We start from the raw sequence: 25,290 nt of genomic DNA, 5'->3' as shown, positions 1-25,290 counted from the left end.
AAAACCAGAATTCTTCAGCAAACTTCCCACAGTTACTATACTGATGTACAAAATAATTTAACACTGGCACACATATTAAGGACTTCAGCTATAACAGAACATCAGAGATGATGATTTCCATCAAACTTCTCACTTCTAATCTTTTTACATATCCTGTAGGTAATAGATAACCCAGAAAGGACAGCTTTTATTGAGATATTCCCAGGGAATGGATAGTAGAGAAAATTTGAAAATTTAAATTTATTTATTTATTTATTTATGGATGTATCTACTAATTTATCTGTGGCTTGTAATGTTATCTAATCTAGCTAGGATGTTGAGTTTCTATATTACCATTTATCCTACTCCTAATCAGTGTGGAATATTTTTAAACTATATTTTCAGCTCAGAAAGATCACTCCTATCTGCACCTGAGACGTATTCCATGTTGAATGTTTTTATGCCCTCAATTTTGTAGCTTGTTTTCTTCTATAAACTATTTTTTTTTTTTTTTTTTCCTACAGAACTCTGTCTCCAAGGTGGGGGCTCTATTACTATGCTTTTACTTCCTACTCAGTGTACAACTGGTCTGTTTCAGCCTTGGTGCTCTGAATTCATGAGCTGCTCAATTTGTGTGGGAACAGCAGGAACATAGGAGGCTACATCTTTTGTTCCCAGCTGGTGACACAGAGTTAGCTCCTCATAGCACTGGTGTCTAGTCAGAGATTTGCTGATCATTGTCACTATCACTAGTGTATTGTGTAGAGAACCTAGTGAAAGAGATATTGTAATTGAACAATCATGCTGATTTAAAGTATTGTTAGGGAAATGTGCTCTGTAGATGCCTTGATTTTCTTGCTGTCATGAACATTTGAGTAACAGAATTTAAATGGAAACAAACATTTAAAAATTGGCAAAATCACAGGGTTGATCGTTCTTCCACTTTAGTCCACCTTTGGTGTGAGAGCACTCATCTAAGAAAAATGTTCTCACAATTATGCAGGTGCATGGGATTTGACTGCAACCTTCTTATTTTCAGTGTATGTCCCTAGCTGTTTACAGTGAAATTATTTCCTGAGACCTAATTTTACTTTTAAAACTCTCATAGTTAGGATTTTCAGAAATAATTCAAAACTTTGCACTCAACTTCTAGAGGTACAATATGAAATTCATTACAACAGTTTAAAATGTTGTACTATATGTTTCCTTTTTTTTTTTTTTTTTTTAATTTGTCACAAGGTTTAAATCATGTTTTAAAAATTAAAAGCTAAATGTTTTTGATGAGGTAAGGTTTCACCCATCTTTATTGTAACCTCTGTCTATGTTTGTGACATTTGTATTCTATTCAAACATTCTGCTTGATTGCGTTTTGCAGCTTCAGTGAAATTGGAGCAGGTCCAGCTACACAGACAAATCTAAAAGTGAATTAGTCCAACCGAACCAACAGTGTACATTTGTATATATATATATATTTCCTGAAATACAGGGAATTTGCTCTTAGAACAAAATGTGTTTAATGATCAGCATTCAGATGCTTCAGTAACTGTTGAAGTTAACTGTGGCAGCTGAGTTTAGCTGATAACATTTTTTTCTTCAATGTTTTACACCTTCAAAGTAATTTTACTTCCATTATTGAAAAGTTTTAAATTAGAAAATAAATACAATGCACTATTTTAAGACAAAATTATTATTATGAAACTAGCTACACAAATGTGAAAATTCCAAGGTTATGGCTACCACACTTATGTGACGTGATATTGTTTCGTATTGAATTACTATTTTTATTGTTAACAGTGCGTTTCAGTGACACAAGGAGAGGTGGAATACCTTACCACATTTTTAATGAATTGATTTCCTTGCATTCCTAGATCACGGTGGCACACAATAAAGCTATTGATCTTCTTACAGATTACCTCCCTAGATTGAGTGTCCTTTTGTAATACTTTTCTTACTTTCCTAGGTAAGGAGGTGTTCAAGTGATGCCTGCCTATCTAGCTGGCAGGCTGGGTGGACTGAGGTCCTGAATGTTGCTGCAGAGCGTCTAGTCATTTAGCTCTCATGACTCTTAGGTCTTTGTTCTTTTAATCAATATTGTTAATGGTGATATACATCTACTGCAGCCCAGATCATACTACTGCCAATTTCATATTTAATATTAACATTCTCTTATTTGTAGTAGTGACACTCTGCTTATATTTTCAGGGCTACAGAATCACTTTGGGAGTTCATATCTATCTCATATCATGGATATGTCTTTCTTCAGAGTCACTGCTCAGAACAGGAAAATTGCCTACTATGTCTGTGCAGGGTTTCCTGCATTCTGTGTTTTCATATGTGTGTCTTCAAGCATATTAAAACAGACACTTTGTTTGAAACCTGTGTATGAGATATATCTAATTTTCACTTTATTTGTTGTTTATCCTCTGCCTTTACTACACTTCAGTCTTTGAGTAATCTGTATGCTTTATTAGTGATGACAGAATATCTTCATTCAGATCCCTGAGGAAAAAAGGTTAAGTCATATTGGGACAAAAAGTGATGGTTCTGTAGGTTTTCTGTGATTAACAAGCGATGTCTGAACAAAATCACTAGCAATTCCAGTCATTATTTCAGTTCAGATTTTCTTGGGAAATAAAAAATAAAACTATCCTTCTAATAGCAAGTAATTTAAAAACAATCATTGTCTCTTCTGACAGAGTAACTTGGTCTTGTCAAGAATGGGAATCAGCAAAATCAAATATATATATATATATATTTTTTTAAATAAAATCTTTCTTGACATATGCTTGTTCATAACATTCTTATCTTTATTCCTCTGTGAGAATTCTGCACAGCCCAGTATTCTCTTATAAGAGAAATTTTTATTGGGTGTTCTTTGAGAGGACCATTTTCTTTGGATGTATTGATTTTTTTATTGTTGTTTTTAGTAGAGCCGTACCTTGATCCAAATGTAAGTATGTATGATACAAGTTGGTTTGAATTTAGAAATATTAAAAAAAAATAAAATTCATGAACTGAAGGTATTTTCATCTTTGCAGAGGTACAGCAATGGAAGATGTCATTAGTTTGCAAATGTATATCTTTGGATAGGTATGTTATTGAAGTAAATTGTTAAAGGTGCTCAGAATTCCTTTGCTCAGTGAGATACTTGAGAGATCCTCTAGGTGGGATTTTCTGCTGATCCTATGAAGACAATAGAATAGACATTGAATTCCTGGCCACTTATATTCCTCATAAATAATGATTTTAATATCAATCTGTATTTAATAGTACTACTTTTTCATTGCATTTCATTATTCGTTGCATAGGCATGCATTTCATATTTAGAAGAAACAGATATATATATATTTTAATTTCTGTTCAAAGTTTCTGGTTTTCAGTTTTTGCTTGGTTGTCTTTGAAATCCTTGTTCAATTAATTTATAGTTATAAATATATATTTTTGTTTTGTGAGAGGCTTTATGATCAGTTAATCAGGAATTAATAAAAGGAAGAAAAATAATTCCTGTGATAAATCAAAGTATTTTTTTTTCCTTAAATTTGTATTTTGATTTTTCTTAGTTGTTAGAAAATTGAAAGCTAGAAATTCAGAAAACTAAAGATATATTTTTGTGGCAATTGGCAGTTTGACCTGCTTTGTCATGTTTTGTTTGCTTTTTTAATGTAACACCTGTTCTGAATTTTGGCTACTGAGGACACTGATGTGGATGACCCACAATCTTGAAATTCTTAAATGTTAGCAGTCATTTATTGATAATGCACACTTCATTTGGTGGTTTATTCAAAACCAGCGGAAATCTAACAGAAATGCACTTGCCCTCCCTCTAGATCAAATCTATAGTGTTAAGGTGAGAGGGAGGCAGCTGACCAGTGTATGTTTCTAATCTAATATTTCTTAGTCATCACACTGTCTCATGCACTGCGAGTAATAACTTTGTGTTCAGTTAGTAGCTCTTTGGAACGTTTTTCTCCATATCTGGGCCTGCTCTTATTCAACTGCTGGGCTGGTGATCTCTTCCTTATCTGGGATTGTGGAAAGACCAGAGTATTCTTACTGATGGAGTGTTTCTGTCTAATGCTTCTTTTCATACCATGGAGTCTGCAGTGCTTCATTTTTCTTTCAGTAAAAGTGTGGCAGAGTAGAAGACTTCTGCTACAGATGTTGTTTTTCAAGGGTTAAGCAGAGTGTTTGGAGCCATGGCTTGAACACAGGGATAAGGAAGGAATTATATCAGATGTGCAGCATGAATGGGAATTCCATAACTCTAGGTTTAAGACTACTTCTCAGCTCTCCCTCAGTGCTCTTGACTTTTCTCACTGAGAAAACTTATAATAGTGAACTGCATGCTTCATACTTGTCTTCCAAATGTGTGCCAAATGTGGAAGCTCCCATAACAAGTGATGACTTGATCCAGCACATGTAGGAGCCTGTTTTACTGCCCAATTGCAGGGAACAATTTTAAATCTAATGATTCTTGATGGCAACGACTGCAGCTTTATTGGGATGGGAATTGCATTTAATTGGGAGGCAACTGGTGATTTAGTGGTTCTTTCTTCCTTGTGCATTTTAGTTTCATGTTTGTTTCTATTTGTTTGCTATTTCTAAAACATCACTGTTGGCTCCCAGCATAGCTGTTATATACATTAAGAAAATGATACACAGCAGGCCAGCAGACTGGGAATTTACCTCTTTTCTTTAAATAAGAGGTATACAATTTCGTTAGTGGTTCATATGATTTTCTAAGAGGAGAAACAGAAAACTGTAAATATGGAGAGAATATTTTATGTATATAATATGTATGTCCTGTGAAGTCTTCACTTTTTAGAGCCATTTAAAACCAATGTTTTACACGGTTTGAATTTTTGAGCATTGATAATCACATGTTATTAGTAAAATTTCCAAATAATTTACAAGTTTTTCTCCTTTCCTTTCTGATTTTTATTTCATTCACTGATTTGGGGAAATCCAGAAGTAGCATATATATATAAAACATATATTTTTGAAACTAATGCATGTAGCTGAGCAAATATTGGGAAGTATTAAATGTAGTCATGATTTGATATATCCTTTGAATATATTTTTTCAGGAATTCTAGAGGTTTTACACTGTGTATTGGTGGAAAGCCCTGAAGCTCTAAACATAATTAAAGAAGGACATATTAAATCAATCATCTGTCTTTTGGATAAACATGGAAGAAACCATAAGGTAGGCATAGAGAGAGACTATATTTAGGTGAACATTCATGAACAAATAAAATATACTAGTTCTTCACTGAGAGGGTGGCTGGGCACTGGAAGAGGCTCCCCAGGGAACTAACTGATCATGGCACTGGACCTGCCAGAGTTCAATAATCATTTGGACAAAGCTCTCAGACATCTATTTTTATTTTTGGGTGGTCTTGTGCAGACCCAGGAGTTGGACTCAATGACCCTTGTGGGTCCTTTCCAACTCAGGATATTCTATGATTCTATGATATTGCTCTGTGTAGAAGTTTGATTTCAAATACTTCAATGCTGTGTTCATAATTATGAATGAAACTTTTCCTAACAGATGTATGGGTGGTTTGGAGAAGGAAAGGTGGATGTTTTCTGCTTTTTGATGAAAGCAATAATACTACCTAAACCTCAAGGGAAGCAGGGAGAATACATCTTAATATTTTAGGAGAATTTCAGAATTGTTGTAAAATAAAATGACTACGTTAGATGAATGTCATGCTGTCGTACCCTTACATGTCTTCCACTAACAAGTTGTACAGCACTATATAGCCAGAAGTAACTCAGTGTGATTATGAAGTCTTTAACATGGAAGAAAAAAAAAAAAAAAAAAAGATGAAAAGAATATATTTTTTTCCAGGTTTTGGATGTCTTGTGTTCTCTCTGTGTATGTCATGGAGTAGCTGTGCGGTCTAATCAACATCTAATCTGTGATAATCTCCTGCCAGGAAGAGATCTGCTCTTACAGACACGCCTAGTCAACCATGTGAGCAGGTAAAGAGAAAAAGAGTAAATCTGTATGTATGAACAAAGCAGAATAAAATGTGTGGTTAAAAGAAATAAAAATAGCCACTGCAGAAAAACTGTTTCACATCCAAAACTTTCATTGAAGTATTTTATTCTCATTAGGATTTTAAATACTGTTTGCAATATTTGTTATAACCAAAATATGGGTAACAGAGAGCTGCTGCAAGCTAAAGCTGTTCTCTCTCTCTCTCTCAACTGCTTTAAATATGTGAAATTGTGAAGTCTTTTCAACCATTCTTCTCTAGATCTAACTGTGCTTTCAAAATATCATCAACAAGTGTTTTTGATTACCTTCTTCCACCAATGTTTGTAATCTTGTGAGGATTGAGCTTTAGGCAAAATCAAGAATCTAATGCCAAACACCTTCACCAGTGTCTTAAGCAGATATTGTGATTTTTGCATGGGATACTTATGGGGAGCTCCTTCACAGCAGCAGAATTGTAGAAGTTACCTTCCAGCAGATGTTAATAGCAAGCTGGAGTGAGTAACATCTTAAAGCAGCAAAGTAATATTTACAAAATATCACAGGGCTTAAATGTATACTAAGGCAGAAGAATCTGGCCTCAAGTACAGATTCATGTAGTCTTTCTCTATCTCAAACTTACGTCTCTTTAAAAAAGTCTCAGTCATTAAGTGAGAATGAACGTTGAAACATAGAAATAGTAACTACAATTCATAGGAATTATATATCTTAGGATATATTAGATGTTGAAAAACATAAAAAAAAAAATAAAAATCCACAATTGTATGTTATGAGGAGACCTTTTGAGGTAAAAATAAATCCTAATCTGAAAATGAAATGAAGCTAACAAATGTATAGCTAATACATTCACTCATAATGCATGCTCATTTTTCATACCCACATCTGACACCCTCCCCTCCCTGGGAATACACACAATAACACACCAACAAATATAATCCATGGAAAGATGGTATAATAAGAATAATTCCATGTTAGAATAAATTTTAAATGTGTGGGTACTGATTGAGCTTCTAAGGTGAGTTTTGATCTTGTAAAGGTAAGGTGCAGCTGTCTTTCCCAAGTACAGCTGCAGAAAAAGCTAATGCATTTAACATATTTATTACTCTGTATTAGAAAGTTATGAATAAGTATATTTATATTCTTGCAGTGATAAGGAAAAATATTATTTTACGAAAGTCAAAAAGACCGATAAAGCATTGAGAGCATTTAGAGAGAACAAAACTTGCATAACTTGCACTACAAGTAATTGGCAAAGTTGGACTCTGAGGTACTGAAATTTGATGTATTTTTTCAGGGTACTGGAAAACTCTTGTTGCCAGCCCAGATTTAAAAAATATTAAATTGGATAATTAGATTGATTAAATTGTAGAGTTTGAACAAAGTCTTCACTAAGCTGGTACTGTGTTCAGTCAGAAAAGATTTAATGGGTGATCTTGCTACTAATTTACCAATGATTTTTTTCTGAAAGATAGCTCTTGTCAAACTTTTTAAAAAAATATTTTAAGGAGATTAAATGTCAGCAGCTTTGAATTTTACCTCTATTATTCTAATAATAATAATAATAGTAATAATAATAAACATTAAATTTGAGTTAAATGAAAAGTCTGCAGCAGTACATTGAGTACTTGGGGTGAGTTTTTCATATCCACTTTTATGCTTTCTCTTTTAGCATGCGACCCAATATCTTCTTGGGGATTAGTGAAGGCTCTGCCCAGTACAGAAAATGGTACTATGAACTTATGGTGGACCATCTAGAACCCTTTGTGACCGCAGAATCAACTCATCTACGAGTGGGCTGGGCTTCAACAGAGGGATACTCACCATATCCAGGGGGAGGAGCAGAATGGGGAGGAAATGGTGTTGGTGATGACTTGTATTCCTATGGCTTCGATGGTCTGCATCTGTGGTCAGGTAGTCTTTCCACTTTTTTTTTTTTTTTTTTTCCTCTCTCTTGCTCTTCTCTCTCTCTCTCTAAACTTGGATTTCCAGTGAGATGGTATTTCAGGAGTGAATTGGATGTTTCAGTTGACACTAGGAATACCCAGAAACAGGGTCCCATCAGAATATGTTTGAAGTTGATATTGCATATTGCAAGATATGTTTTGTACAAAGTAATGCAGGTGGAACAATATTTTTTTCAGCCTGTTTTTTTTATAGCAATTATAAAATTTTTATTTAAAACATCAAAATACAAAAAATGAATTCTGACGAATAGTAGTCTGTATTTCTAATTCCTGTGTGATACTGGAAGAACAGCCTGAGAGACTTAATTCATAGTTTTGCTTTTTACTATACATTTTAAAACTAGATATTTTTTTTTTCGGTAGTGATGACAACGCTTTATTTGCATACATTAATTGTTTATTACATAACTTGCAAAATCATATTCCTGCCTTGTATATGGTGTGCTTAGTGTGTATTCATTGTTTAAATGTCATTGACCAATACTGGACTATCTGTTAATATAAATTTATGTATACAAATTCTAGAAAAGCAGAACTGAGTATTCTTTTTTTCTTTTTGTTTTTCTTTTTTTTTTTTTTTCTTTTTTGCTGTTGTTTCTGCAAATATCTTATTCTCTCTCCAAACTGAGTTAGCACAGCAACTTCAGAGTTATCTTTTTTTGCTTGATTTTGCTTACATGCAAGATTCCAAGGTATCATTTTGAATGGGTAATTCTACACATGGAGATTCCTTAACTTGAAAAACATTTCTACTGCAGTTTCATTTTGTTGAGGAAAAAATATCTCCTTTGATTTTGAAAGATTATTGGGTAGTGGTAAACAGTAGAACTGACAGGAAACTGGTTGAGGCTTGGCTTGTTAGACTGGCAGTTTGTGCTACTGTGTAAATATGAGCTTATTTTTTAAAGACCCTTCACAGATGAGAGAGACTTGTTATTGAGTCAGCTGTACGTATGATTCAGTGTCTTTGAAGATTTGAGGCATTGAGGCTAGGTACTTGGAAAAGAAGAGAGTTTTACATTTCAAAAGACTTCTCCAATCAAAATAGCAGAAGATTGTATCACAAAGTAATAATATATCCACTAGAGTGGCATCTTGAGAACATAGGTGCCACTTTTGCTCTCATGTACGGTGAAAATTGCTTTGGAACAATAATGCATAATTAATGGTGTCAGTAAAGATGTGCAATAATTGAGTTTGTCACATGAAGTATTATTAAAGAAAAACCAGAAAATAATGAGGTAACTCAAGTAACTTTTGTAGTTAGGTTCACTTTTAGGGAGGAAACACAAGGTTACTTAAAATCAAAATTATTTTTCTACTTAATGGAAACTTCTTAATCAGAAATGTCACAGAAAAAATGAATAATTGTTTGTGGCTCTTAAGTCAATAAAACATCCCAGTAAAAAAATCAGACCAAATTCACATACTTAGTTTTTATTTATTAATTTCTGTTGTGGATGTGGCTCACAGACTTGAAAATATTGTTTTCTTTGACATTTTCTGAGGGAAATGTAATACATACATCTCAAAATTAGAAGGACTTTAAATAGTTGAATGTTTAAAATCATGTCCTTTCTTCTTTCTCCACAATTTCAGGCTGGTAACTCTCTGAAACATTTTGAAAATAATCTTTGGAGATTGAAGTATTTAATGCGTTAATGAATTGCAACAATAATTCCTACCATTGAGCTGCTGTTCTGGAACAGGTCTTTGCCAGAATCACATTTAATTTACATTTGTTTCTTTGGTCATGCAATTACTTCTCTAATATAGAGAAGTGGAACTCATAGAATTTTAAAGCTTAAGCCCAGAAAAGACACTTAGATCATTTGAGCTGACCGTGTAAATCAAAGACCATTACATATTACTTTTAAAAGTCAGTTCTTCATTGAACCCAAAGACTCCTATATTTGGCTAAATTTTAACATCTAAAAAGGCATCTATTCTCAAGTTGAACACCTTGACTACACGAAGCATCCACTGTTTTCACTAATAGTTGTTTTAAAGTTTAGTCACCCTTGAAATTTTCAAAAAAAGAAAACCAAAAAACTATGATGTTTCTCAGGGCAGTGTTTTGTAAATATATATGCTTCAAAATTGATGTTATTTTTGATATGTGCTGGGAAAATACTAGTTTAGGGTGTGATTATGAATCTGCCTAGAATCATCTGAAACAGGTTTGCAGGGGTACCATGATCTGGCCCATCTTCTGGTACAAGAAGTATCTTGATTTTCCTAAATAATTGAAAGTACAATACTTGTCCTTATCTTGAATAATGAAGGATTCTTTAGTTAAGTATACTAGGTTCCATATTACAAATTACATTTGTTTTACGATATATTTTTATATGACTGTGAGGAACAAAATTTTATTTACCTGTTTTTGACTGTTTATAAGGGTATCAGTAATTATTTTCACTTATTTATAACGTAACTTAATCTTTATGATGAAAATAACTTGATGTTTTTGTAGAAGTGGTTGTGTGCTTTTCTTCACCCTATTGCAAGCTTAAAATCTGGTCTTGGATTTTATAGGGTAGATATTTGTGAATATTAATGCACGTGTGCTCTATTGCTATGTTTTTTGTTTCTCTCTCTCTTTTTTTAGGCTACTTTGAATACCTGTACGATTCTCTGAAGTTTTGCTAAATGTGTCTCCTTTGCTTCCATAGGTTGTGTAGCACGAACAGTAAATTCTCCAAACCAACATCTGTTAAGAACTGATGATGTTATTAGCTGCTGCTTGGATCTGAGTGCTCCCAGCATCTCTTTTCGGATAAATGGTCAGCCAGTTCAAGGAATGTTTGAGAATTTCAACATAGATGGCCTCTTCTTCCCAGTTGTCAGCTTCTCTGCAGGAATAAAGTTAGTATCCAGTGTAGTTTTTTTCCTGGTCTCTTGTTTTCAGTAGATGTGAATATGTTAAATTATTTCCCTGGCTGTTTTCACTCTCATTTCCCTTTCTGACATCTGCTTCTTTGGCACAGCTCCAATTCTTGGACAGTGAAAGGTATAAAGGAGTCCTGAAGAGATGGTGCATCTGTTGTTTTTCACAGGTGCATTCAGGTGGTTTGCAGATGGACCTTAGAAGCAGCTTTACGATTTCTTAGCTGATGCTACAATGTACATTCACTTCCAGGATAGCATTTAACATATATGGGAAAAAAAAAAATATCAGTCTTTGATATTAAAAATGTTTGCCAAAAGGAACTTGTTATGAGGTGGTAACTATTATCTGGAGATACATTATCTGAATTTACCTTAAGAAATGGTCGTACGCTTTCTTTTCAGCAGCTCGGATTAACAGGAATTCAGTCAATCTGTATTCTGATTGTTGTAAGGGTTTTCTATAAAATTTCAAGTCACACTTGAGGTATGAGACTTGAACAATTGAACAATATAGTTACAAAAGATACAGTGTGATAAAACTATAGACATGCATACTGTGAAATGCAGAACCATTTACCAGTATGCCTCATGCTTTTTTTCATGAGGTAAATATTTGACAGATATTATTCATGTGCTGTATGTGCTTTTGGAGAATGTTTAGGTATAGAACTGACAGCAATCTTATGATACACAGTAAATATTAAAGAGGGGACAACATAATTCTGTTGCAAGACCAGGGATTTCTATATATATTTTTTCCTTTAGAATTGAAATGTTCTAGGAATATTTTTTTTTCCATGTAATTTCATTCATTAATTTTTTTGGGGGAAGGAAAAGCTATGAAAAATTCACTGTTTTGTAATGAATAAAAGAATGTTTTGCCCTACGTTTCTACTAACGTGACAAGTATGTGTTTTGGGGAAGAAAATATGGGAGCTGTTGTGTTGCATCATAAATGTTTAGTGTTCTGTGAGAGAAAAGGAAGAATCATATTCTGCTGAGTTTTCAGGCTCATTTCTGAAATGAGAGAGAATGGAGAATTTCCCAATGTATAGAGAGTTGACAGGCTGCTGATTGATTACTCTGGGCTATAATCTCAGCCTTCTGAAGCTCAAAAGCCTGCTGCTTATTTCATAGGCATGCCAAGTAAGCTGATCTCCTCGCTACCCCACCCCACCCCCCCTCCTCTCACTGATTTAGAATATTTTTATTGAAGTGGAAATTAAGTAAAAGAAAAAAATATGCTTAGTTGAGTTTTCCTTTTTTTTTTTTTTTTTTTTTTTTCCACTCTACTAATCCAGCAGTACTTAAAGTTGAAATATAAACAATGCAAATAAACTGTAAGTGTTTTTTTTTTTTTTTTTTTTTTTTTTTTTCCATCAGTAATATTCAGTAGTTGTTAGGCTGACAAACTGATGAGGTTTGACACCAGAGGTATCTCAATTATCTAAATTAACTCTGATTTTACAGGGTACGTTTCTTGCTTGGAGGTCGCCATGGAGAGTTCAAGTTCCTTCCTCCACCTGGATATGCCCCCTGCTTTGAAGCCGTCCTACCAAAAGAGAAACTTAAAGTGGAACATAGCCGAGAGTACAAGCAGGATCGCAGCTATACAAGAGACCTACTGGGTCCCACTCTTTCTCTGTCACAAGCAGCTTTTACCCCAGTTCCTGTGGATACTAGCCAGGTATTGAAACTAAAAGATTGAATTACCTTATTCAAACACAGATATTATAGTGCTATCTTATTGCACATCTTTTTGAATTTACAGCTTGTTTCAAACTTGTCCTTTCTTCTCAGAATTTTTCTGATATATTCCATCATTAGAAGTTGAAAATTGGAAAAAAGTCACAGGCACCACAAAGTCCATATAGCACTCACTAAAATTTTATCTATTTCAATTCACAAACATTGTAGTGAAGAATATGTTTTGCCCTTAATATTAGAGTATACGAAAAAAGAATATTTGAATTTAATGTGTTGTTTTGACAGTTGCCACTGTCTTAGAATCATAGAATCATTTAGGTTGGAAAAGACCTCTAAGTTAGTCTAGTCCAACCTTTTAACCTAGCACAGCCAAGCCCACCATTAAATCATGTCACTAAGCTCTACATGCATACCTTTTTTGAAGTCCTCCAGGGATGGTGACTCAACTACTTCCCTGAGCAGCCTGTTTCAATACTTCACAACCCTTTCTGTGAAGAAATTTTTCCTAATATCCAATCCAAACCTCCCCTGGTGCAACTTGAGGCCATCTCCACTTGTCTTATCACTTGATGCTTGGGAGAAGAGCCCTATCCCCACCTCCCTAAGTAGAGAGCGATATGGTCTCCTCTGAGCCTTCTTTTCTCCAGGCTAGACAATCTCAGCTCCCTCAGATGCTTCTCATAAGCCTTGCTCTCTATACCCTTCACCAGTTTTGTTGCCCTTCTTTGGACATGCTCCAGCACTTCCATATCCTTCTTGTGGTGAGGAGCTCAAAACGGAACATGGTTCTCAAGGTGCAGCCTCACAAGAGACGAGTACATAGTGACCATCACTTCCCTAGTCCTGCTGGCCACGCTATTACTGCTACAAGCCAGGATGCAGGACCTGCCTTTCATAAACCCATGCTGACTGGTCCTGATAATGTGGTTGCCCTGTAGGTGCCACATGATGGCACTCAAGATAATTTATTTAATAATAAAAATGTCTTTTTACTACAGTTTAATTAAAATTACTAAAAGCTTTGCATTAAGACCTTTAGACCAGCTTTGGCCCTGTTTGTTTACTATCCTTTCAGGTTACTGAGTGTGGCATTTGGCTCACTGTGGGCAGAAACTTCAATGTGGGCATTGAAATTGTACTTTTCATTATTTTTTTTTCATGTAGTGGGAGAGAACAATAATTCTTTGTCGAGTTCTCTGATAGCCGAGCTTGATCTCTGAACACAGATAAAAAATAAGTTATTTTTACACTTGAGCAGAGTTCTAGATAATACAAAGTTTTGGACACTACGTGGTCACATTTTACCGTATTTAGGAACTTGTGACTGGAAAAATCACATAAGAAAGAAAAAAACCTGCTACTTAATTTCAATATGTGCTAAATACAGCATTCTACATGTGTCATTAGTTATTGTTCTGTAATACTAACAATTAGGGTAACATTATCAGGATTCACAGCATTGTATATTTAAGGTCTCTGTTTTTTGAGACAGAGAGTATCTGATTTAAAATTTTGGAGATAGTGACATGCAACCTTGATTTCATTTTTCACCTGTCATCATGATCTCTCTCTTTTTATTGATGTGCAGTTCTCAATCTTTTATATTTGTCTGAAGTTTTTTTCAGAAAATTACTTTGGTTGAGATATTTATTTATTTATTTATTTATTTTAAAATCTGAGAAATGCTATTGGCTTGGGTAGCTTCTACCTAGCTGCTGGGAATGTATTCTGTTCTATTTGGAGGTGCTGGGTTTAAAACTGTTTTCTTTTGCTGGTTAAACTCTGGGATTTGTAAGAGCATATGTTAAAGTATTTCTGTTGATCTGGGAATTCTGTGTCACTTTAATCAGTAAGAACAGAATAATTATTTAGGATTGGTTGAGGGATGTGGTTTGTACAAAGTTTGATGGTTATGAAAGTCTGCGTTGCACTGTCAAACAACTTCTCTGTAACAGCCTCTTTCTATCTTTTCTCTTTAGATTGTTTTGCCTCCTCACCTGGAAAGGATTAGAGAAAAATTAGCAGAGAACATTCATGAACTTTGGGTTATGAATAAGATTGAACTTGGCTGGCAGTATGGACCAGTATGTACCTTCCAAATTAATTTTTTGTTACTTACATAGTATTATTTAGCAAATCATCTTCCATGTGATAATGGGACTTTTTTTTTTTTTTTAAAAAATAATATTATCCCTCTAAGGTTATTAAGGTTTTAGACCCTTTCTGCTGCAAGTAGTTGGGAAAACGAATAATGCCTGTGTATTTCAAAAACAAAATTCTGGTATAAATGTTGTCTGATGCAGAAACTTTCTACCAGTCTAAGGGCACTGAAAGCACATAATGAATTTTACACCTTTTATTTGTTCTTGGGCAAGAAGTTCATTTGCTTAGTGGAATAAACCAATAAAAATCATTGTTCTTGGTTCTCTTTGCATGAACAGACTGTAATAACTCTTTCAGAAGTTCCACACAAAAGGTATACATGAAAAATAAGTATTTCTTATTTTCCAAGGTTACGAAATGCCACTAAATTTGCCTTTCTCCTTCCTTCTCTCCTACTTTTTATGCTAATGTCTGTATTAGGTGCTTCACATTGTAACTACTTTATCTCTTTCCTAGTTTTCATGGAGCTTGGCAGAAAAAAATCATGTGGCTTCTGTCTTTGATACAAAATGCAATCTATTATGTCAATTAGATTTTTTTAATGAATCATAAAAATAAAATAACAAAAAAAACAGGTTATTTATTTAATGGATACCAGTTGGTGTTTGTGCAAAACAGGTTATTTATTTAATGGATACCAGTTGGTGTTTGTGCAGAACATATAAACACATAGGCGATACTAGATGTAAAACGTGTATGGATGTATAGGAACATATGTATTGTATTTGTTTTGTTTAAAAAAAAGCTTTTGGTTTTCTGAAGAGTTCAGACTATGAAGGTAATATATACCTGGGCATAGGAATTGTATTTGATGTAGCATGTTGCAGTACTTAAAAAGATTTGATGAACAGAGGTTTGATGACTTTTTTGTTGCCTTCCTGACCACATCAAACACACAAAAAACCAGTTTGATTAACATGAGAAAACATGTTAATTTGGGGGCAATCATGCCAGCCAATAATTACCATCAAGAATCTAACTGAAACTTTGTGCACTATTTTCACTTAATCAGTTAGATGAGTAGCATTAACTTAAGCAGTGATAAATGTTGTAGTTAAGTTCAGAATTAAAAAAGGTGCAAAATCTTTCAAGTTCTGCGTGCTTTCTCTGGCTTTAGTGTTGTGTGGTTGGATGTATTCACTTTGGAAATGTGACCAAGTGCTTGCTAATTATCTCCTGGAGGCTGACTTAATCATCTTGGTTTTTAAAGGGAGATTTTATCAGTTCAAGACACTGTATCCCATTCTTGTTATCTGAATTGATACGTTTCAGTTAGTGAGGCAAGGCCTGAAACCAAATTTAGTTGGTTTAGGGGTACACTTATGACTGCTCTAATTTTAATTAGATTTGGTCTTAATTCACAGCAAGATGCATGTAGGTAGTCATTCTGAAGGAGTGGTGTTCTTTCACCAGTCAGTGTTTAAAATGTTTAAAGTCTGACAAACAGAGAATCCACAGATGTAGCTGTCTTTCCAGAATATTCAATATATGTATTTGCTGGAGGTTGCATTTTATTTTGTCTACTAGCTGCCTGTTCAATTAGATCACGAAAGAGATATGCCTTATTGACTGTGCAATTACTACTGTATTTTATACCTGAAACCAAGTAAAGTAACAAGATAGCATAACAAAATTAAAATGTGTTTTGAGGACTTTTGTTTAACAAAGTTTGCTTGTTTTGTTTGTTTTAGTGGTTTAATTATAAGTGTGAATTTGAGCGGTATTTAGGTTACAAACTCAAAATCAACAGATGCATCTGCGTATCTTTTTCCTCTTAAACTTCCCTATAGGTATATAAACACCTACAAAAATTAAGAATTGACAGGTTTCACAAGTTCCATCACTAATGTATTTGCAAAGCATTAGACTTTATACTGTGGCTCAGAAACAAAAACGGGACTGGAAAGGCAACCTGAAAAATATGTTAAATATATAATAAAAAGTATTGTATATTGTAGCTGTAGAATGAAAAAGAGTCACTGGGGGAAATTCAACTAATATCAGAAGTCAGAAAAAAGTGTGAAGTCTAAGACGTAAATTAGCTGCACAACTAAAGTGGTCTTTCTTACTGGAGACTATACTGAGTCATTTTATTGATGCACATTACCATAGGTCTTGGAGAGAAATCTGCAAATAACATTTTCAACGTCTGCACAAATAAATATCTCTTTTTAGCTGCTAATGATTTTGATCAAGTTGCTTGACAGTTAAATTGCTTGTATTGGCTCTCCAAAGAACATTATCAAATGCAGAAAAATATCCCATTGAGATTGTAAATATTTTCAATCCAAAACATAAACAGCTGTCTGCTGTTCAATTCAATAATTATTGTATGCTTAGATGAAAATGCAAAATTGTGTTATGCAGAAATGTTATAGAGGAATGGGACTTTTTAATGAGATTAAATAAACTAGACTAAGTAGTAATGTCCAATTTAGTTATTGTTACAGAAAAACATAAAACTGTCAAGAATAGAATAAGAAAAATATAAATTAATTTTCAGTTATCAGGCTGTTTGGTGCTTAGCTGCTGGCTGATTTAAGCAACAACAATGATTCATATTCATATTCAGTTTGTGGGTTCTCATGTAAATTAGCACTCAGGACTTGAAATTAGAGAAACTTTTTTAAATACCACATTTATTCCCTTCAGAAACGGAGCAACATCTTGAAAAGAAAACCAGCACTCAAATAGTAAAAGGAAATTTATTTATTTTTATGGTATAAACACTTTCAGAAATATCACAACATTATTTTAATACTTAAGAAAATTCTTTCATGACTGGAACCATATTTGTGTTCTCTGTCATGAGAACCTGCCCTGTGACAGTGGATTGCATCATAGCTTGAAGCCATGGAGCTGCTGCAGACCTAGTATTTTGAGAATTACAGAACACACAGATTATAGGGCTAGTTACAGTCTGTTATGTATTTGATTTACTTGGCTGGTTGTACAACAGAAGAGCCCATGACTACATGCTTCTTCTGATAGTTCTGAAGCTAGTTAAGGAAATGTGGCCATGAAAACAAGTCAGTTTACTGTTTTCGGCCATCATAAAACAAAGAGAATAAAGTAACAGACACAGAACATTTCTCTCTATCTGCATGTCTATGAGCTTTGTTGTGTCACATCTGAACTTCTCAAAGGAACAAATGTTGAGCCTACTACTTCTGAAGTAGCAGCTCTGTCCTGAGTTCCATTAACTCATCACTGGATCATATGGGGTCAGTACTGGTGAAAGAGGTGTAATATGGAGGAGAAGTTTGGTATCATTGAAAAGGAGTAGATAATTCATATTCTTAAGCTCTATGGAAGTGGAAGACATACTAGGGCACTTTGCTGTGTCTTAGCCAAAGATGCTGTAATAGTTCACCTAACTGCTCTAATAGTGTATGTGCGGCCAGAGAGCTGTAGGTATTTCCAGCTCTTGCAGCAGCAGAAGGCACTACATGAATAGGCTTGCTTCTCCTCAGGATCTATTGAACTGATTTTTTTTTTTTTTTTCTTTGAGAGCTATCTGAGAGTCATGTCACAGGAGCATGTATATAGGGTGGTGATGTCCTCTCCTGTGTCAAGCTGTTTCTCACTACCTATCACCCTGTGGGTGGAATTGCTGAGGTGTTCCCCAGCCTGCACCTGGTAAAATGAAACAGATTAACTCTCAGTATCTTGTTGGCTGTCTGTCTCCCTTGAAAGCTGCAGAGGTGTTAACATCTTCAGTAGCACAGTTGTTTTTTGTCAAGTGAATAATAATTCTGCACATCCTAGCTGTTAGGAAAAAGATATGCTTGGATTTATTTCTCTCCACAGATCCATCACTTGAACCTTGTTATAAAAGCTTTGTTTAAAAAACAAAAAACTTCCTTACAAATTAGTGGCTGTCTTATATTTAGTTAATTGTCTTGAAAGTTCGTTTAGTTCATTGTCTTGAAAGCTTTTAATTTCAAGTCTGTATGTTTTGAAAATAAGTAAACCTAAGCTCTAAAAACAAGTGGCATTGAAAAAAATGACAACTCTTGTCATTTTTTCCCTGCATTCCAACTCTATCTTGAAGAAGTGTTTTCATATAAGTATAGTCTCAAGTGATCAAGTATCAATATTTTCATTTGAATATTTTAAATAATATTTACAAATTATATTTATTTTATTTTATTGTAACCAAGCCTTCTTGCAAGACAGTCTTTTTAGATTTTATTGACTGAGCAATATGTTCTAGTATGTTGAAGATAGAAATCTGAGAGCAGTAGAATGCTCAGCTATCTTGGCATCTCATGTTGCCCTTCCTAATTATGACTATAATTATGATTATATGAGTATTAGGCTAAAACTATGTATATGAAGTGCTGGTTAAAAATGTTATGGATTAAAGTTTTATGTTGATAAAAGGAAGAGTTTTGTAAATTATGGTCTTCATGACTGCTGTTGCTACAGTAAAATTAAATTAATGTTCCAGTTATTTGTGACTGCTGAATGGTTGAATTCTGTTTGTATACCACTGAACATAATTTTAATAAACAAACATTCACTGAATTTAAAGGAAAGGGTAAATTTATACTTAATTCTGTATATTGTTACATTCACTAATTACATCAGTGCTATTCAGATTAGCTTATTTATACAAATTGGATACATAATTTTTCAAACCCTGTGCTGAAGATGAGTTGTTATTTTATGGCTATATGTCAAAACATAATGAATTGAGCTATTCTTGAAATTTGCTTATTTGTTGTGAACTTTTGTAAGATGATATGTACAAGTCAACACGTGTTGCACTTGAGATCAATTTACAAATACAAATCACACCCCACCTGAACAGAATGCTTATACTATGAGAAATAGTCTGAGAATACAGACTTTTTCTTATTTGAAGTGCTTTTCAGTTTGCATAATGCTGACAAGATCATCCTGAAGTACTTTGTGTTTTGAACTATTTTTAAATTTCAGCTAGTTTTTAAGACACGCTAAATTTATTTCTTTACTGTCTTTTCAGGTTAGAGATGACAACAAAAGACAACACCCATGCTTAGTGGAGTTCTCAAAATTGCCAGAGCAGGAGAGAAATTATAACCTGCAAATGTCACTTGAAACACTGAAGTAAGTTGCTTCAAACTTCTAAAGCTTACAGTAAGCATTTCCTCAAACCTAAGGAGCTGCAGTTTCCAGAATTATAATTTGACTTGTGGTGTTTCTTACTGGGTGACAGCAATAACATGAAAATGAGAGTCAGATCCTTCAATGAATGATGTGTTTGTCAGTGAAAATGGCTTTGACAAACTTTCTTTCAATGTCTATGGAAGTTTTGGCTTGTGTAAATAACAAAAGACTCTGTTAGCTCATGTTAGTGCAAATACGTAGTGGTAAGCCTTTCTTTTTAATTTCATAATTGTTATGTTATTCTGGTAGTGCTGATGATGAAATGACAACTCCACCAGATTTTGTCTAGCTTGGAGGAAGGAGAAATAGATCCAAGCTTTGAAAAAAACTCTTTATTTCTTGTTTGGTTTACTTCCATTTAATTTAATAAGTTTTAATTTTCTCTGTTGATGAAGACAGTTGTCTTTGACAACTGATAGATATTTTTGGATGTGACTAAAAATAAGTTATTTCTGTATCTGTGCATATTGCCATACAGCAGTAGTATGCATTGTGGATGAGCTGTTAGATGTGTGAATTTCATGGCAGCTCTCCAGTTGGAATGCTAGAAAATTTCAGTGGGATGTTAATGGGTATGTTCAAGTAATGTAGTTATCTGACTTACAATGAGGCAATTTCTCAGCTCAGCTTTGTCAGTCAAGCAGATGTGAATACTTACTTTTATGTGAATGCATTGGAAATCTATTAGCCAAAGTAATTTCTCACATATTTTTTCTATTGTATTACTAACACATAAAAATAGTTCTCAAAACTAATAAATATATGATTCTTCAGTCAATCCTATTTGCAATCTATTGAAATCTTATTTCATGGTAAAATACAGTTACATTTTCCTGTACATAGCATTAATAAAGGTGACGTTATGCGTGTGATAATTCAGAGATAAATTTCATTCGGAGAGAACTCCTTTGGAGGCAAGAAAGTAAATTCAAATTTGTCTTCAGCAAGATACTAGAATTTCAATGAAATTTTGAGGCTTCTTTCAACACAATAATGTGCTAAGAATCCAGAATACCTTCTTCTTTTCCAATTTTGAACCTAAGAAATATATCATCAACTTTTCCTACAGATGCATCTTTTGCTGGATTAATCTATATAATATGACTCAGGCTTATCATTAAAATAATACCCTCAGTATTAAATTTACACTCATCATGTTTCACTAAATATTAAACAAATTTTAGTATTCCTTACATCATTACTGGTTCAGGACCAGTGGTTTTCTAATCCAACCCTGACTGTATAAACATATATTTATATGTTTATATAAATTTATATGTTTATATAATTTATATATTTTATATGTTTATATATATTTATATTTATAATTTTATATTACCATTTGGCTGTATAAACATATAAATTATGGATTTCTTCTATTTTAGTAATTTTTTTACTTAATATTGAGAGAGCCTTTTTATTAAATGAATAGTAACCAAAACATAAAGCTTTCTGTGGATCTCAAAATTCATATGGTTTACTGAGTTTAGTCTTCATTTTGTCATATTAGTCCCTGTTTTTCTGAAGTATGCGGTTCTAATTTTGCAGTATCATGTTGTATTTGTCATGTAGATATCTACTGTTCAGGGACTAGGAAATGAGCGTCATGGTCGTTTCATTTCTGCAAGCCTGCAAAGTTGAAAAAGTTAGTCCACTAACCCATTCTAGATAATGCATGTTGTGATGACTTGAAGATACTGGTTCTTTACTTGGTATTTCATATTTACTAACAGTCAAATTCAACACAGACAGTAGAGAAGAGAGAAAGAGAAGGTTCTTTTAAAACTTCCTCTAATAAGCTAAATGCTATACTCTTTAAAATTTGCTCCAAACTGTGTACTTAATTCTTGAAGGTGTTATAAGGCATCAAGAATTAACTCCTTACTGTAATTGTTTTTTGTTGTTGATTTGTTGCCAATTTTGCTGTCAGCTATATTAGATGAGAGGCAGAAAACAAGAAAGTTCTGAGTCACATTATCTGACACTACATTTCAATATCTTGAGATCTCTGTATATTTTGCAGTATGATTGAATACTTTTATGAAGTATAAAAATGATATACTATATGACATGTCAAGATTCAGGAATGAGTTACCTCTGAAAATGTCATTGGTCTGAAATATGCTTGCTCATATTGTTTCTGCACATTTTTATATTTATTGTGTAGTTTGATCTTTTATTCTGTTTTGATGCTTCCTATTTTATGGCCGAATTTCCCATTTCTACCTATTTACTCAGTTGTGTGTGTGATAAATATATGTATCAACATTATGCTGAGGGCTGCATTAAAAACAACTCCTTTAAGCACTTCTGGTTTTCTTGTTTAGCTCTGAAGTGCTGCAGGGGTCTTTCATGTTGCACCAGTATTGATGATTCAGCCTCAAAAGTTAAACAGAGGTGTGATTAAAATCTAACTCATGGGGCCCAGATGCCTTTTAATCCTGTTGTGTCTCTCTGACTTGAATTTGCTCTGTCTAGCTGGAGATAAAGTAAGGTTCAATTTCCTGTCTTACATTAAAAGAAAATTAGGGTTAGTGGGGCTTAGCTCCTCTGTGCTGCTTTTCCCTGTTAGATATGTTCTGATACTTATGCTGGTGATAACTGTATGGAAATCAGGTATGGTTTATGCCAATTGAAATATATCTGCATGGAGCATTTTTAACAAATTATGTGTTTTGAAGGAGGTGGCCACTGCATGTTGATTTCCTGATGTTTGATTTAACTATGTAATTTTAAGTTGGGATTCACAGACCATAACAATAGGGTTTACTTCACATAGCTAGCACTAAAAATTCGCTTTAAAAATCTCCTTGAAACATATGATTCATCTGCCAAGAGATATATGCCTAGCGCAGTATTTATGCTCATTTTTTTCCCAGTCAGTTCAAGAGCAATAAATATAGTTAGAACACGACCAGAAAATATTGTTTTTATATACAGACAAGAACAAATCAAAACCTTGTATTGTAGCTTCCTTCAACATTGTTAAAACTGGGACTAGAGTCCAAGCTTTACACTTGTGATTTCTCTTGTGTAACCAGTCAAAGAATGGGTATTGCTCTCAGCTTTTGAGAAACTTCTGATCTGACTCCAAATTGTCCTATTGACTTTTGCCTGGTATTTATTTTCATTTTACTGTTAATATTTTAGTAGTGCACCTAGGTTAAAGAAGCTAAGACTTGATAACCCAGTACTGAAATTAAGAGCAGGAACAAATAATTGATGAGTTACAGATCAAGATGGATCTTGATGTAAATCCTCAATATGACTGAGATTTAAGAATTACACTGCTGGATAACATGAACGTATGGAAAGGAGGAGGTTTGAAGTTATGAGGAAGCTAATTAATATTGTCAACCTTGTTTTGAGGTCATGTAGTAACTGTTTTCTGAAATAAGCTTCATCTTACATCCTGCAGTATGGAATACCCCTTTGGTCAGTTTGGATCAACTGCCCTGGCTGACCCCCACCCTCAACCCGCCTGCTGGCAGGGCAGCAGGAGAAACAGAAAAGTCCTTGTTTCTGTTTAAGCGCTGCTCTGCAACAAACAAAAACATTGGTGTGCTATCAACACCATTTTCATCAAAAATCTGAAACACCGCATCACACAAGACTTCACAAAGAATATTAACTTCATCCCATCCAAAACCACAACAGAAGAACCATGACATAGCAGGAAAAGGTTTTGATATACAGCAGTATAAATGGGTATATAAGCCATAGAAACAGGTATATGAACCAGAAAAATACATTTAAACTGCAGGTAATCTTTCAACTGATGCCCCACACAGAAGAAATAAATGATATGATAGTTCCATTTTGAAGTAGTCCACTCATATTTTTACTAAACTGTTTAGGAACATCTTGTGGCATTTTCTTAATGACACCAAAAAGCTTATTACACATACAAAAAAAGTGGTGTTGATCTCTGTTCTACACTATTGTCATTCCCATAGGTCTCATTTGTTTGTTGTATGGTGCTGTTTATATACCCAGGAACAACTCAATATAGAAACACTGGCAGTAATTTATTTCTCATTCCTGTGTTCCAGAACCCTGCTGGCATTAGGCTGCCATGTTGGAATTGCTGATGAACATGCTGAAGAAAAGGTGAAAAAAATGAAACTTCCAAAGAAGTAAGTTGAAATTCAAATGCATCTTTTTGTTAGGTAGGATGAGTTAAGCAAACTGTTGTTATAATAATTTGATATTATATTGCTGATTTTACTGATACTTAGCTATACATTCATGCCTATGAATTTTCAGAAATTTACACATACCTTCATCTACACTTTTATATTTAGATATTTATGATCTGATGTGTAGACAAAGTTTTTGTGTGATATATTGAAATGCCTGGCACATAGACTACTGGAAATCTTTAATCAAGAGAGCAGAACATGTACTCAAATCATTAAAAAACACCTCTACTACTCTCTGTTAAACTTTAGGTGATAGTACAAATAAAGATTCCATAAAGCTTGTTATAAATCCATGGCAGATCAGTATGGTAGTGATAATGTGCTATTAAAGCAGCTAAACTTTCAGCTTGAAAATTATTCCAGATTGTTTTACCTACTTCTTTAAATCTATTTAGAATGTAAAACCAGCAGAGATACTGAACAAGAGAGGACCAGTCATTTTACTTATTTGTAGAGACAACCAGATGACCAGACAGGTCAGCTGGGGCTGTAGCTACCTGTTCCAAATGGTAACATCTCTCTGCAGCTTGACAGTTTTTGAACATGAATTTGTATGTGCAGAATATTTTTGTTTTTAAGGATCCATTGATACTTACATTGATACATGAATATCCATTTACATCCTGAAATAAAGTATACACATCCTCTGAGACAAAAACATGAACATCTTTTGAGACACCTGGTCCTTCTTCCTTGCTCTTAAATAGAAATATCTATGGCTATCCCAGCCTTTAAGCACAAGAGAACAGTTATGCAGGGGATTGTGACAAGGAAGAATGCACTGCCATTCAGTGTTTCACCCGCTCTTAATTACACTTTCCCCGAGGCTCCTATCTGTGGTAGCTGGGCCCAGTTGTGACCTGCGGTGGGGCCATTGGAGCTGGCTGTGTCTGGCACCAGGCAGCCATGGCCTTGCCTCAGAGGAGCTCTGCAGCCCTCGGCCTGCACCCCACCATGGACACACATTGCATCCACTTTCTGTCTACCTTCTGCTTTGTTCTTCCTGCTTTACCTTCCCCTGTTCATTTCCTGAGCAGTTGGTACGTGTCCACTGACTTCCTGCAACATCCTGTACCATAAAGGTTACATCCTTATGAGTTGCAAAGCCCCATTTTGCCTGCAGTTCCTTGATAGTCCATCAGTTAGTAGTACTGACCAGGTTTGCTTCTGGATGTTGTCAGGTTTTCTGTCTCTGGGTTTGTCTCCCTCTTTCCTTATCATCCCAG

General features: G+C 34.2%; 1 protein-coding gene across 4 annotated transcripts in view; it reads left to right on the top strand.

The window, feature by feature from the left end:
* Positions 1 to 25,290, top strand: part of RYR2 (ryanodine receptor 2) — a 400,228-nt gene that overhangs the window by 208,487 nt on the left and 166,451 nt on the right. For all 4 annotated transcript variants that reach the window (XM_035320403.1, XM_035320402.1, XM_035320401.1 and 1 more), the window contains 8 exons: positions 5,066 to 5,184; positions 5,833 to 5,966; positions 7,652 to 7,893; positions 10,622 to 10,814; positions 12,309 to 12,525; positions 14,525 to 14,629; positions 19,699 to 19,802; positions 23,915 to 23,998. In XM_035320403.1, the coding sequence (XP_035176294.1) occupies positions 5,066 to 5,184; positions 5,833 to 5,966; positions 7,652 to 7,893; positions 10,622 to 10,814; positions 12,309 to 12,525; positions 14,525 to 14,629; positions 19,699 to 19,802; positions 23,915 to 23,998 (1,198 nt within the window). The remainder of the gene's footprint in view (positions 1 to 5,065; positions 5,185 to 5,832; positions 5,967 to 7,651; positions 7,894 to 10,621; positions 10,815 to 12,308; positions 12,526 to 14,524; positions 14,630 to 19,698; positions 19,803 to 23,914; positions 23,999 to 25,290) is intronic.

Source organism: Oxyura jamaicensis, chromosome 3 (genome assembly GCF_011077185.1).
Source record: "Oxyura jamaicensis isolate SHBP4307 breed ruddy duck chromosome 3, BPBGC_Ojam_1.0, whole genome shotgun sequence".
Classification (NCBI taxonomy): domain Eukaryota; kingdom Metazoa; phylum Chordata; class Aves; order Anseriformes; family Anatidae; genus Oxyura; species Oxyura jamaicensis.
Note: the sequence above shows the minus strand (reverse complement) of the source record. Positions and strands in the feature narration are given on the sequence as shown.